Source organism: Gymnoscopelus microlampas (assembly GCF_963454915.1).
Source record: "Gymnoscopelus microlampas genome assembly, chromosome: 16".
In the NCBI taxonomy this organism is placed as follows: domain Eukaryota; kingdom Metazoa; phylum Chordata; class Actinopteri; order Myctophiformes; family Myctophidae; genus Gymnoscopelus; species Gymnoscopelus microlampas.
Window position 1 is genome coordinate 14,038,465 of NC_139953.1, and position 15,930 is coordinate 14,054,394.

The window sequence follows — 15,930 nt, forward strand, 5'->3', positions numbered from 1 at the left end:
TCAGGTCTGGTAACGTCAGCCTCCTGGAGGCCAAGTACCATACCTTGGTCGATAGGACTTTCTCTGTTGCTGCCCCATCCCTGTGGAATGCACTCCCCAATACTATCAAAGAGTCTCCCACCCTCCAATCCTTCAAAACCGCTCTCAAAACCTACCTCTTCAATAAGGCTTTCCCCAGCTAACTACACCCCCCCACCTGTTTTACATTTTTGCTGTTTTCTTAGATTTTTCCTGATAAAGTTGATTTTTTTGTTGTTGTTTCCTCCTCCCCCTACGTAAAGTGTCTTTGGGTACTTAGAAAAGCGCTATGTACATTTAAGATATTATAACGATTAAAACAAAAAAACTATAATTATGAATTTTGATTTATGATTGTTATCTTCGACAGTAGCGATACTCGCACACCAAAGTGCCTGGCCTAGAAAGCCTCAAAAGACTGTCCACATGCTGAGATTAAAGCGAAAAACTCTACTGCCAACCTCTTAGGTTTGTCTTCTACACAGAGGCACCCAAGACTTTTGATGCCCCAAGCATTACCACAGGCTCAGTCAGTATACCATGTTCAAAGCACATCCTAAATTTGGCTTAACCTCTTGCACAACGAACAGTGAAAATAGCCTATCTACACGTTCACAACAACAAGTTGTGCACTTGCTATTTTCGCCCGTACATACAGGCCATGCTATTATGGCACCATACTGTACTTCTGAGGACCTTCGTCAAAAGATATAGCCTCTAAACTGACGCCAGGCCTACCTCTACCATATCAATGGCATTCCTTCAATGACACTCTCTGTTGAATCTGAGAATAGCCCTAAATGTCCTCATTTTGTGGGATCGTTCTCATATTTCTGCCCTAGCAAAGACATTTCATCCTCTCAAGTATAGAAATACAATACAGGCAACGTAGAAACACACAGGCAGCCGAGCCTCCGGTTGCTGTGTGATTTAAGTCACTAGGCGTGTGTTGATAACATGCACTCAATCATCCGCCCATGTGCAGAGGCACAAATACATTTATGTGTAATAGCCCACATGCCATATTAGTCCAATGACACTGTTCTGTAAATGAGCTTCCATTAATATTAACCCAAGCTTGGGGCCAGCAATGGCTTTCACTCGCCGCACTGTGCTATTTATCTAATGGATGAGGTACGATGTGAAATGCAATCCCCCCTACACCAAATATCCAGACAAAGAAAACATTTTATAACTGTAAACATGCTCTGGATTGGGGAATTGTGGTGTTTTCTATCAAAACATATTCCCTAAACAATATCGGTGTGGGTGTGGGTGTGTGTGTGTGTGTTTGTGTGTGTGTCTGTGTGTGTGTGTGTGTGTGTGGGTGGGTGTGTCTGTGTGTGTGTGCGTGCGTGCGTGCGGGGGGGGGGGGGGGGGGGGTCTGGAGATACAAACAAAATACATAACACAAAAATATAGTGCTTTAACCTTTTACAAAAAATAAAACATTTTGTTTTAACCAAACAATATCCCTTACCCTACCTTTAAACATAGCCCCTAAATGAAACTTGAAAGAGGTGATAATTTTACTTGGTATTAACCCTGACATCTCTACTAATGGAACATTTCCATAAAACGTTCATTTTGAAAATAGCCTATTTATAAGCATGTGACGCACTGCAAACCTGGAAATCTGTTCTTTTTGCTATGTCTCAAATGACAATAATGATAATAATGGAGCTTAAGCGGTTAAGGTCTGCCATTAAACATGGCGGCTGTGTGTACAACAACAACATGGGTTAGGGTCTCTCAACAGGTATATGTTCACATGCTGCAAAAACAGGACGTCTCGTCTTGGTGTAAACAACATGAGCCACATTGCAGGATGAAACTGATCTCAGATCTGAGGGAATAGGGAACACATGTGAAGCTATAGGGCACCTTGTCTTTGCACAACGAAATTAAAAACCCCTATGCAAATGTCAAGAAGTATAACAATTGTTATACACGAGTTCAATTTCCAGAATTTTGTTGTCGACAGTTGTGCGGCAAGGAACCGTGCCGTCAAGCTTGGATGGCTTTTCCCTCCCTGGACTAAACTCCAAGGGGTAAAAAACAAAGCAACAGCAGGTCTTTTTATATCCTGTCAGCCAATCAACACCGACTCCTCTCCTCTGTGGCGGTGCGACGCAGCGGGAGGCTTCATCAGCCGCACCGCGCCGTATGGTTACAGCAAACTGACGGAACATCTAAGTGAACATGCCTGGAGACGGACGGACGGACGGACACACAAACACACACACACCAACAAACATGCTGGCATATTGCCATAGTTGTGAGGCCATAAGTATTATAGGACGACAATTTTATGCTATTTTTTTTATGCTAAATGCTATTTTTTTAACCTTTTTTGTGTGCCATTAACCCTAATGCGTGGGGGTCGTGCACTGAACGTGTCTTAGCGTGAGCTTGTAGATCGTCTATTTAAGTATAAATCAGACCTCTAAATTGCCTAATCCTAATCATCACCCAAAACCAGATAGATCTCTTGTGAGTACCAGGAAAATGATCTATTTCTACTATACTTTGTGGGGACATTTGGGACATTATTGTGTAGTAATACAAGTTTGCACGCACACACGCACACGCACGCACACGTACAGTACACACAAATACACACCGCCTGTGCCTGACCAGTATAGCACATTACGGAAGGCAAAGCCCTGGAGGTCACTTCGGCAGGCAGGAGGCCTGTGGAGAGGCTCAGTGTAGCAGGCAGGCAGGCCACTATTAAACCATTAAGACCGGGAACGCATCCGTGTGTCATTTTAAGATTTATTTGGCTATTTTCAAAAAAACTTGAAAATGTGCGAAAATCTTTGAATATATATTTTTCTAAAGTGAACATTTTTAACTCTGTTACAACTTCTGGGGGTCCCTGGAACAAAATATTTTGAGATGGGGGGGGTCCACAGCCAAATACATTTTTTTTTTTAAATGTTAGGATTTAGAAGACATTTGTAGAATCCCCCAGAAGCAAAGATTTGAGTTACACATGTTTGCGTTAAAAATATAGATATTCAAAGATTTGCATAATATTTTCACAATTTAAAAATAAATAGTAGATCTACAAGCTCATAGCGCGGCACTCGGTGCCGCGCTATGAGCTTGTATATCTGCTATTTTTGAATAGCCCGACGAAATCTAAAACTGACACACAGATGCGTTCCCGGTCTTAAAGCGTTAAGGCTGATCCCAGGAGTACATGTGCCACACGGCATGCAGAGCAGCACTGAGCTAAACTGTCACACTGCTGGCTCTGCTGAGGCAGAAAGCCTGTGGAAACGGGGCTGCTGGCATAGTTAGAGGTCATGGAAGAAAGAACACGGATGGATGAATATGTAGGTACAGAATATAATATCCTCTCGCTCGCTGGCTGTCGGGCAGAAACCTTGTATCTCCATATTTCAACTTTTTATGTTTTTTACCCCCCCGTAAATTAATCGTAATCGCGTCGGTACCGAAAATAGCCGTTTTACATGGCAATGCATTGTGAGCTTGTAGATCGTCTATTTTAGAAAAATCGTGGAAGTGAAAGTGGTTAAGTCTGTCTGTGGGTTTTATATTTATTGAACTAATGAAAGGTATTAACCAGACCTAAATAACTAACTTGGATCCATTGGAACACAGGTTCTTTCTTTCCATTTCCTGAAAAGTAACCATTTCAAAGTATGTTTTGGACATACAAGGTTTTCCACCCCAGCGATATGTACTGTAGGTACATGACATAAATACACGTATTATACTGTTTACATACTATAATCTGTGTATATTTTGAATCAATGATTCATGTTCGTTGAGATAAGACAGCGTTTTATGATGAGTTTCAGGATCTCTACATTCAACTTTCGTTTACCATACGGTTTTATGAACTTGCGTAAGAAATGCAAATTCATGCAAAACGCACTGGTGGAGGGGCTTCAATTCACTTGATACTGTCAGTGCTACCAGTGCTCCTCCTGAAAATTACCATTTTTAGGTTTAAACAAGAAACCATTTTGAAAATAATGCACCATAATTGTCAGATAACAAATCTCAGTAGGATGTCATTCCAGTCGTTGGTAAAATGTGTTATAAAATACTACATTTTCGTACTTCTTGGATGTCGGCGATTAATTGTAGCCTAAACCCTAAACAAAGCGAGACACGAGACTACAGCCCCTGGCCCCTGATCAAGAACTACGTGGCTTTAGTTTTCGATTGTTGAAAAAGCCACAATATTAGTTGAACTCAAAAGACTAAAGAACACTCGGTGTGGATCAATCACCGCGTGGGATGACGACAAGCCTGGGGGGACGATTTCATTGTGGTTTGGCCTGTACTACAATATGGTTTTGAATTTGCAACAGCAATGGCATTGAACGTGAACTTGGATTTGGACCTGGGACTGCTTCTGAGAGGGTCGTGAGTAGGCTACAACGGAAAATGATGAATGAAATGCTGCTCTGATGTAGGCTATGAACTGTTGTTGGAAAATATGGTCCACAACACTCTCTCTCTCTCTCTCGCTCTCTCCTCCCTCTCTCTCTCTGGATAGCAATTGAATGGACTTGCTTGTGTGTTGAGAAGCCGGCTTTTTTTTGTTTGCCGGGTTGTGGGACGGGCCTGGTCGTTGATTTATATATCTTTCCGAGACAGGTTGGGGCGGGTTGGGCTCCCGTGGCGGGGCGGGTCATAAAAAAACCTTTCCCTGCGCATTAATAGTGAGGACCAATTATATGAAGATAGGTTGAAAACGGGTGAAGTAGTCCTTTAAAAACGTTCCAAAGAAGGCAGGCCCGGCGCGGGCACTCACTCAGCTTACACCTCACTCAGGCATGCCTCGTGGGGCTCAAGCCCACTTCCACCGACTGAGTGCCGTCCGGGAATCAGTATATATGGTTTACAGTATGTTAAGTCAGACACATTTGTAATGTTTGTGATTTTTTTATTGAATGGGCCATTCATAATGAGTACTTTTACTCGGGTACTTTAAGTATATTTTGATGACAATACTTGTAACAACATATGTTTATACTGTGGTATTGCTACTTTTACTTAATTAAAAACAAAACTTACTGTATGTACACCACTGCTATCCATGCAGTACCCACATTGAATGCCATGCTGCTAACATGGGGAAGACCTACAGTATGCTAGTATGGGTGAAGGCTAGAGAGGTGGTGGGTGTTTGTTCACTGACAACCTGGCAGTAGTTTAAACTCGTGGGTGTAAGTGATTGGAGTGTGTATGAGTGCAGTTTGACTTCCATGCCTTGCCTGAACTACCACGATGCTTCATGTGTGTGTGTGCATGTAGTATGTGTGTGTGTCTGTGTGTGTGTGTCTGTGTGTGTATGCATCCATGTACATATATACACTGTCTACATACTGTCTACAGTATATACCGCATAAATCCAGTGGTGACATGTACGTTGTCACACAGAGATTCTAAACATAATGCACTGACTGGCACATAAATAACAGAGTGAACCATGGGATTCACAGGCGTCTTGTATAGGACCTGGCATCCTGACACATTTGGCACCAAGATGACATGCATGCACCTGTCTCAAAATGAGCTTCTCCAAGTTTGGGTGACAAAAAAAAAGTTGAGTTTTGAAAGGACAATCTGTAGTATGTATATACATACTGTGCTGTGCCTGTCTATACAGGGTTTGATTGCATTTTTTTGGAACCACTTAAGCCCTATATACTGTAATTAATTGTACAACAAATATCAAAAAATAGCATTGAGAGCTTGTAGGTCTGCTATATTAGCTCATTTGGACCCATGTCTAGAGGGAGGGGCGGTTTCAAAATCTCCGGAGGCCCCGGGGAGGGGCGTGGGGCCCCGCCCCACGCCCAGGAATATTCCAGGAACGTCGACAGGCTCTTATTTTTTAGCAAAAATAAAAAATAAAAGCCTAGAGATCGAGGCTAAATTCAGTCTGACCAGAAGCAGGGAGAAAACATAAAAATGAATGACCAGAGGAGGGATATCAAAAGCAGAGGCATTGATTCCCCCCATCCTCCCCAGCAAATCAAACCCTATACAGTATATGTATTACATTGCTTGGTTTAATGCTCGATTCTGTTATTTCTCGATAGCAGGCCGCGGCTATGAATAACTTGAATAATTTGCAATCAGCAACACCCGTGGCAACTGTAGAATCTAATGGACTACTTTCTTTAGCGGAAGCAAATGATTTTCTTTTTAAATCAATACAATCATTTTTGTTGTTTTACTCTGTGTCAGGTTTTTGGTTTCTTTATTAAGTAGCCGTGTAATAAGCGGCATAATGACCCCTCCGCTTGGCGTTGTGGTCCTGCATCACCCTGTCAGTGTTAATTTCTCAATAATGACCGCCTCGCTGTTCATTATCCCTTATCCACTTCAACCCTATAGCGTCCCTATTCGCCGAAAATAGACAATCTTCAACCTCACTACTATTGCCTATTTTTGGCAAAGAGATTTTTTGTAGAGGGGAAAAGAGTGGGCCCAGTACAGAGCCAACTCACACTATGTACAGTATGTGTGTGTATGTATGTATGTGTGTGTGTGTGTGTGTGTGTGTGTGTGTGTGTGTGTGTGTGTGTGTGTGTGTGTGTGTGTGTGTGTGTGTGTGTGTGTGTGTGTGTGTGTGTGTGTGTGTGTGTGTGTGTGTATATATATACATACATACATACATACATACATACATACAGCCGAAAGGCATGGCGAGAGAGTATGTTTTACCCCCTGTCTGTCCGTCCGTCCGTCCGTGTGTGTCTTGTCCGTGTGTTAGCAGCTAATCTCCGGCACCGTTGGCCCGCTCGCTGCAAAATTGTGCACACACACTCCCTGGATGCCAATTCAGAACCTCTGACCCAAATTTTTCACATGGGCCTGTTATAGCGCCACCAGGAGGACGATTTGTGCAAAACCCATTTTTTGACATTACTCCTACATATTTTATCCAAACGTCATGCAAATTGGTACACAGTATCTCTATAGTCATGTAATCAACACGGATCTGTCCGATTTCCCATATTCTATCCTGATTGGCTAAGGTTGGCTTCCAAAGTTTGCAGGATTGGTCCATTTTGTACAAAATGCCTCAAATCATGAATGCAGCTTGCAATTTCCGTGAAATTTTACACGCACATTTCCATTAGGCCGAGGAAGAAATGACACCCATTTCACATTGTCCTGTTATAGCGCCATAATTATAATTTAGCAAAACACATTTTTCGAACAAAATGCCTCAAATCATGAATGCAGTGTCCGATTGCCGTGAAAGGCCTAAGAAGAAACGGCACCCTTTTCACATTGGCCTATTATAGCGCCACCAGGAGGCCACAATAACGTACCTGACCTGGCGGAGACCTGTGCTCCGAGGAGCACTTTTTCTAGTTTATTATCCATTGTTTGTCAATTGGGTTGGGTTTTTTCATAGACTGGCTTGCACAATAGGATTATCATTTGATGTGGGGATATATTGGATTTGAATATTAGCAGTGCGAGCGATAATCTCAGTTAAACGTCTATATGCATGTGTGGGAGGACGAGTGAGTAGCAGAAACAGAGGTGGAGAGAGAGAGAGAGACAGAGAGAGAAGGTGAGTGGGAGACATAGAGAGCCTGTTTGGATCAGAGGCGGAGAGTGGTTGTAGAAAACTCCCATATCCATCTCACCAGATGTTCTGTACTGTACATGCTCTCCCTCACACACACACACACACACACACACACACACACACACACACACACACACACACACACACACACACACACACACACACACACACACACACACTCACACACACACATCCCCAGCTCTAAACATAAGTACTGTATATCTATACACACTGACCAACACACACAGAGTCACTCATGCACTCACTTATAACAGCACCCATTTAGTGTGTAGTTATATTATTATTATTATTATTATGTGGCGCTTATTGTTTTGTGTGTGGTGTGTAGAACCATAAAGTGTGTGCTCTGCACGTCCCGCTCTGCAGCCGTGAGTCATTGTCGGATCAACCTATCAAATGAACTGCCGCTGTTTTTATTGATGAGATCAACAGCCAAGACCAGACAATAGATTACTGCATTATGGGCTGTGTGTGTGTGTGTGTGTGTGTGTGTGTGTGTGTGTGTGTGTGTGTGTGTGTGTGTGTGTGTGTGTGTGTGTGTGTGTGTGTGTGTGTGTGTGTGTGTGTGTGTGTGTGTGTGTGTGTGTGTGTGTGTGTGTGTGTGTGTGTGTGTGTGTGTGTGCGATCCATACAGAGTTATGCAGATGTCAGATGGTGTCGCTTTGCCTCTGTTTTACAACCATTTCAAAGGCTTTTGCCAAGTGCAGAGAAATTGTTAGAACAGATGTGTGTGTGCACGTGCTTGCGCGCACGTGTGTGTGTGTGTGTGTGTGTGTCTGTGTGTAGTGTAGTTTTGTGGCTGCCAGATGCTGTCTTCCTGCTTTTTGTGTGTGTGTGTTTTCAAAACAGTTTGGTAGTGGCAAAGGTCCTGTACTGTAGGTGCACTAGCTGTAAAGTGTGTGTGTGTGTGTGTGTGTGTCTGTGTGTGTGTGTGTGTGTGTGTGTGTTGGCATGGAGCTGATGAGAGATGAGTCGCAATCCATTCCATTACTACTGCTCGGCCCAGTGAAGGGCTCTCACGCCCACATTTCTGAACACACACCTACGGTACATGCACATACACAAAGACATAACTCCACACACATTTATACTTGGCGTCGCGCACCAAATATAACAGATCTACAAGCTCATAATGCGTCACAGCGGCAACGTGTCGTGAGCTTGTAGATCTTTGGTGCGCGACACCGTCGTGCGGCCAGGCCTAACTGTGGCTTTACGTGAGCGAGTGCGTCCAGCACACCGTGACCTCCAGACCTGCTGACAGGTGAAGCCCTGCATCCCTTCCCTCTCTCCAAATCCCTAAACCCACCCTGCATTTATTAAAGGCTGTTCCACATGGAAGTCCGCACGCACGGCCAGGAGCACACGCCAACCCACACGTGCACGCGCACGCACACACACACATACAGGCGTTCCGGCATTATCCTCTGTGCTGCTGAGGGCAGCACCTGGCCGAAGCTGGCCCACTTACAGCTTTAACCCATTAAAACCGGGAAAGCACATGTGTGTCATTTTAGATTTTAGCTTAAAAAGCATTGTTTTATACTTTGGCTATTCAAAAATAGCAGATATACAAGCTCATAGCGCATCACTTTGTGCCGCGCTATGAGCTTGTAGATCTGCTATTTGTTTTTAATTGTGACAATTTGTGAAAATCTTTGGATATATATATATTATTTTAAAGTGAACATTTGTAACTCAAATCTTTGCTTCTGCGGGTCCCTGGAACAAAATATTTTGAGATGGGTGGTCGGCGGCCAAATACATATCATTTTGGGGGTCCTTAACATGAAACAGCACCACTGATATAGCAAGATATGTTTTTCTGAAAACTGTTAGGATTTAGGAGACATTTGCAGAATCGGCCTCTGGTCTTAATGGGTTAATTTAGCTCCAGCGGGTCAGAACGGTCAGCCACGCAGCTATTTCAGTGGACCTGCAGCCCGTACGGCCATGACTTAATGGATCGTTCTAATCGAACTTGACCCGAATACGACAAAATTTGTCATTTCACAACTTTTCCTTTTTGCTGAATCTGAGGGTTTTGTTTTTAAAAAGGCTCAACTGTAGCGTTGTTGGCTGTTTTAGGGTCAGAGTGGTAATGCCCGTGGGAAGGGGGAGGTTTGCTCTCTTGGGCGTAGGTTACAGAAGAAGAGCCTCGCACTTTAGCAGCTTAGACAAATATTTGACCAACATATCCACAAATTGGCCCCAAAACATATGAATGTGCAGTAACTTATATTCTGCACCCTGGACATAACTTTTTCACAAAGTGTATTCCAGGCATATCATGGCTTTGCCAAAAAGTGGTTTAATCCATACATTCAGTAACTCTCCAAAATACAACTTTTTGACAGTTTTGCCTACATCTTGTGGGCATAATATTGTGCTCGGATACTGTCAGGTTGGACCCAAAGCATGAGTAGGAGACGGATAAAGTTGCAAGGAACATCCAAGCCCTACAGGGCAAACAAATTCATACAAGAGGTAGGCAAGAACTCCTGGTCCAGACAAGCAGGGTGAGCTGTAAAATCCAAATCCATTAGTGGAAAGAACATTTACTAAGTACTGTGCTTAGTATAGAGTATTTCCATTTTTTTAATACTTTGTACGTGTACTCCACTCCATCTCATTAAGCCCAATTTTATACTTCATCTCTTTCCACCTCTACGCCAGTGACACACAGCTGTACAGTACCTCCCGCTCAAACTGGACGATACACACTCACTGAAGCCCCTTTTAGATTGCCTCACCGACATAAAAACCTGGATGTCGGACAATTTTCTCATGCTCAATGACAATTAAATAAAAAACAACCAGCTGACATGTAAACCACATGTCAAAAATGTGGGTGTGCTGCTGAACTCGGCCCTTCAATTGGATAAACGGATCAATGCCGACGTCAAAGGAGCCTTTTTCCAACTAAGACAGGTTGCCAAAATTAAATATTTTCTATCAGCCCACGATCTGGAAAATAAGTCATCCATGCTCTCATTTCCTCTCGCCTAGATTACTGCAACACACTGTACTCAGAAGTTGCTAGTTCTTCCCTCTCTAGACTACAGCTCGTCCAAAACGCAGCTGCTAGACTCCTGACTGGCACCCGAAAGTGTGATCACATCACCCCCCATTTTGGCTTCCCTTCATTGGCTCACAGTCAAATACGGAACTGATTTTAAAATCTAATCATTTGTTTTTTTATATATCCGAGCTACTCCGTCGCCCCTCAATACCACTAGGTCACTACTAGTCTTAGATCAGCTGACCAGAAGCTCCTCACGGTCCCACGAAAGGCGACCGTGCCTTTTTAATTTTTAAATCCAGACTTAAAACACACCTGGCCTCTTAAAATCCTCTTCCCTATTTATGCTGTTTTACACTCCCACTCCTTTTTTTAACCTTCAGCTATTTGTTTCTTGTCAGGATATTTTTTATATTTGTGTGCTCTGTATTGTTTTGTTTTTATATCCTGTGCAATACTTTGGTTATTTTTAAATGTGCTTTATTAATAAAATTGACTTGACTGAACAATTTCGGCAGTAGTTCTTGTCCAGCCTAGCTAGACAGGGCTCACAACAGCATGTTGCATCACAAAGCGTTGTGAGAAAGAAAAAGAAATCAGACGTTATTGTTAGGGCAAAAATAACTAAGATCTTGGAGACAGGTGGGAAATATATATTTTTCTCTTATGGGAAGCTACCCCGTTGGATCGATTGCCCAAGCCCAGCAGCATGTTGGAGTACGTAGCTTTAATTTATATGTAGAGTCTTTGTTCTGTTGCAGTTGTGTTATCGCCCTTAGGAATGGCTCAGTATGCTAAGTAGATTTTGCTTTGACTTCGCGGTTCGAGACAGACAGTGTTTGTGAAGGTATTGAGCTGTTTGTTTGATTAACTGTAGGGTAAACCATGTGTACGTGTGTTTGTGGAGGAAAGGAAGCAAACATTCCCATCTGTAGATTGTTAGCTTAACTATTGTTAGATAGTTAAGCTTGCGGCAGGCAGGCAGGCACGCAGGCATGCGCGCACGCACACACACGCGCACACACACACACACACACACACACACACACACTAAACACAAACCTTGATGCACAAAGATATACACTAAATCTTGAGTGTTAACGGCAGCGCATCTACAAATGTCTTCTAAATCCTAACTGGAGTGATTTCTGAACAACGTATGTTTCTATATCAGCGGGTCTCAAACTTTTTCATGTCAAGGACCCCCAAAATGATATGTATTGGCCGCCGACCCCCATATCAAAATATGTAGTTCCAGGGACCCCAAGGAGCAAAGATTTGAGTTACAAATGTTTGCTTTAAAATATATATATATTCAAAGATTTGCAAAAATGTTTCAAAGAATGGCCAAAGTATAAAATATGGTTATAGCTAAAATCTAAAATGACACGGATGCGTTCCCGGATTGAATGGGTTAATGTAAGTCATCGGCATACAGTATTTGATACTTAGGTCCTCTTATTTTTTTCCTATCACTATTGTTCATGGTGTTGCTATGCTGCTGCATCGTCCGATGAGCCAAACCAAAGTACATGTTACACTTATGTACCTGTACACAAGCCACAACAATAAAGAACCTTGAACCTCTCTCCTGTGTGCTGCTCGTCCACGGTTCACTTTGCTTCACTTTACTCTCCTTCCCTCTGGTCCCATGGCTCAGAGCAGTGTTTTTAAGCGTGGGCCCGGGGACCACCAGGGGACCAAATGGACCCTTACAGGCTCTGTAACTCTTGAGAGTGCACAAATTGAACCAAATGGACCCGTAAAAGTGAAAAAAGCACTGAGGATTTTACTGTGTGGATTTGGGACACAGAGATTTATTTTTTAAATGGCATCAAATGGAGGACCGTGGCCTAATTATTAGAAAGTGTTTCCCAACCTTTTTTTCTGCCAGGGCACACCTTTCATAGACAAAAGATCCAAGGGCACACCTACTGTAGATATACGGTGTATATACAGTATGTGTATATATTTACACCATATAAATATATATATATATATATTTATTTATTTAATGTATTTATATATTTACACACACACACACACACACACACACATTATAGGGCAGGCTATATTTTTATTGCTGCTACAGTGTATGAGGAACCAGAACATGTACACAAGATGTAATAATAAAGAAACCTTGAACATTACAAAATGTCTTTGGCCTACAAATATATAAACTTGAGTCAGTGCAATGAAAGGAGTCTGATTTCACCTTCCCAGAGTAAAACTTATTTGGTACTAAACCCAATATACTTCTAAAAACACAATATCCAAGCATTTATGACAGCGCTCACCGAATAACTTTAAAAAGAAAAAAAAAGACAGTGCCTCAGTTTCACCAATTTATTTATGGAAACTTACACATTTTTTTGCTTTGATATGATAATAAAGAAACGTGAGTACTTTCGTTCTTTTTCGTTTTAAATTTTATACGGCACACCCAGTCATCTCATACGGCACCCCCGGTTGAAAAACACTGGCCTAATACATAACAAACTGGAGGTCCTGGAAGTGAAAACCTGGTAGCAAACAAACGGGACATGAGGCAGAGTCTCTGTCTCCCTCAGGTGTGAGAGGAGACATCATGTCAGGCATAATCTGTTCTCTCGAGTGATGTTCCTCCCAGTGTGTTGTTCCGTGCGTAACTCCGTAAGCCCAGAGGTCAAGGGGGTCAGTCTCCTCCAGGCTCTGTTCCCTCTGTCCAAGCTTGTTTACAATGTTTGCTATTGATAGATGGGAAATTCCCATAGGGTTACGGTGGACGCATGCATACAGTACATGCATACATGCATACATGCATGTATGCATGTAGTACATGCACACCAACGCACAAACACCCTCACACATACTCACATAGAAACGTACACGCTATCGTCTCTTGTCAGGTGGAAACCTCATATGTCCAAAACTGTAACTTTTCAGGGTTCTAATTTAAAAATGGCAAAAGTAGCAGATCTACAAGCTCAAAACGTGCAGCGTTTCCAGCTTGTGTATCTGCTACGCTTGATGCTTTTAAGTGACGCTGTAGTATGATCAAGTAGGACGTTAATTTACGAAAAAACACAAAAAGTTAGAATATGGAGATAAGAGTTTTCTGCCCGACAGCAATGTCGCTTTTGCGGGCGGAAACTTTGTATGTCCAAAATCGTGACTTTTCAGTAAATGGAAAAAATGAGAGCACAAAAATATAAAAAATGTAAAAGAAAAAAAAGAGAAGGATTAGCCCTTGTTAATACTTTGTAATCGTTGTATGTAATACTTGTATGTACTCATTGTATCAATATTCATAGAGACACAGACCCACAGACACACTTGACTTCACTTCAAAAATAGCCGATCTACAAGCTCACAGCGTGTTGCATCGCCAGGCGGCAAGCATCCATTCTTTAAAATGAGGCCAAAAAGGCAGAGACGTTTCCCCTGCAGTTCTTAATTAATGGCCCAGCAGATGTCACTATTTCCCCTCCTGCTGGCTGCAGAAAAACTAACACTCCATTCAAGTAAATGAGGTTTTGGCCGGCCTTTACACTTGATCTTAGTCTTTTATCTTTTATCATGATTATCATGATATGCGTTTAATAAATTGATAAAGAAGGGTATGCTTCTTGGGCTTCTACTGGTTCTACCTAGTGAAAACCCACCCTCGCTGCCCTTCCAACCAATAGCATTAGTTTCCGGTCGCTTTTCGGGACCGGAAGCTCCAAGTTGGCGGATTTGATTCGCCGACAATTGTGCGACACTTTAGTATGATAAAGTTCATTCATTTATGGAAAAAGACCAAAACTTTTAATATGGAGATACAAGGTTTCTGCCCAACAGCAACGCTATGACCAGTACACACACACGTGCGCCCATACACGCACACATGCACTTCCACGCGCATGTACGTACACGCACGCGCACATACAGTACAGTACCATATGAAACCAGCATTAGGCAGGCGCGGACAGCCACAGTTGCTATGGTAACAGCCGGACCTGCCTCTCGTGTTAAGCGAGCAGTCATGAATGTGTGCAGTGAGAACATACGTGCTCGCGTGCACATTCGTATGTTGGCGCACAAGCGCACGCACGCACATACACTCACATGCACACACACACACGCACCCACACAGTCTCACAAACAGACACGCACACACACACACACACACACACACACACACACACACACACACACATAACAGAAAATAGCAGATTTACAAGCTCACACCGGCCCGTCATACAACAAAGTATATGGAGCTAAAAGTGGTTATAAGAAGCGTTAACGTGCAGGTTCCCCAGCCGTTCCTGACACAGTTGTTTATTGTCTTAACAGGTGGCCTCTTTTTCTCGGCCCACACTGGAGACACGCCGTCCTAACATCTAACGTCTACTGTTTGTCTTCGTTCCCTCAGCTTCTGTTGTTGCTGCCGACACGTTTAGTTCTGATTAGTTTACTTGACAATTTACCTGCTGTCTGCTCTCTCACCCAAACCCCCCCCCCACCCACCCCTCCTCTCTTTCGCTCCATCTTTTTTTCCGTTGCTGCCATGCTTGCCGTTTTATTTTTTGTACCTTTCTGTCTGACTTAATCACTGTTTGTCTCTCTCTCTGTTTTTGTCTCCCTCTCTCTTTTCCTCTCTTTCTCTCTCCATTTTTCTCTCTCTCTCTTCCTCCCATTTTCTCTCCCTCCCTCCCAACCTTTCTTTCTCTCCCTCCTCTCGCCATCTTCTCGCTCCCTCTGTCCCTTTCTCTCTCCTTTTGTTTCTCTGTCTTTCTCTCTCCTTTGTTCTCTATCTGTCTCTCTCTCTCCCTGTTCTATATCTCTCTCCCTCCTATCTCTCTGTCTTTCTGTCCTCCAGCATATGTCGGAGTTGCTGGCCGTGGTCCGTCTTCCGTTCATCCATCCGTCCTACCTGCTGAACGTGGTGGACAACGAGGAGCTCATCAAGTCCTCGGAAGCCTGCAGGGACCTGGTCAACGAGGCCAAGCGCTACCACATGCTGCCCCACGCACGGCAGGAGATGCTGACGCCCCGATCCCGGCCGCGACTCTCTGCAGGTAGGCAGCCCCCTTGGGCGAAAATTCACTTTGTTTTGATTCACTGTGGTGTCAGACAGTGGTTCTCAAAGTGGGTTCCGGGGGGGGGGGCATCACGATCGTTTTAACCACTTTCAAACACTATCTATTTACACGTTGGCTATTCAAGAATAGCCAAGCACAAGCTCAGCTTGCACATCTGCACATTATTTTTTAATGTTTAAAGAGGGTAGAGGAGCTTGCAATGG

The 15,930-nt window shown here is 43.2% G+C and overlaps 1 protein-coding gene across 2 annotated transcripts in view; it reads left to right on the forward strand.

The window, feature by feature from the left end:
* Window positions 1-15,930, forward strand: part of klhl29 (kelch like family member 29) — a 327,639-nt gene that overhangs the window by 242,247 nt on the left and 69,462 nt on the right. For both annotated transcript variants that reach the window (XM_084083023.1, XM_084083024.1), the window contains one exon: window positions 15,505-15,703. In XM_084083023.1, coding sequence (XP_083939149.1) covers window positions 15,505-15,703 — 199 coding nt within the window. The remainder of the gene's footprint in view (window positions 1-15,504; window positions 15,704-15,930) is intronic.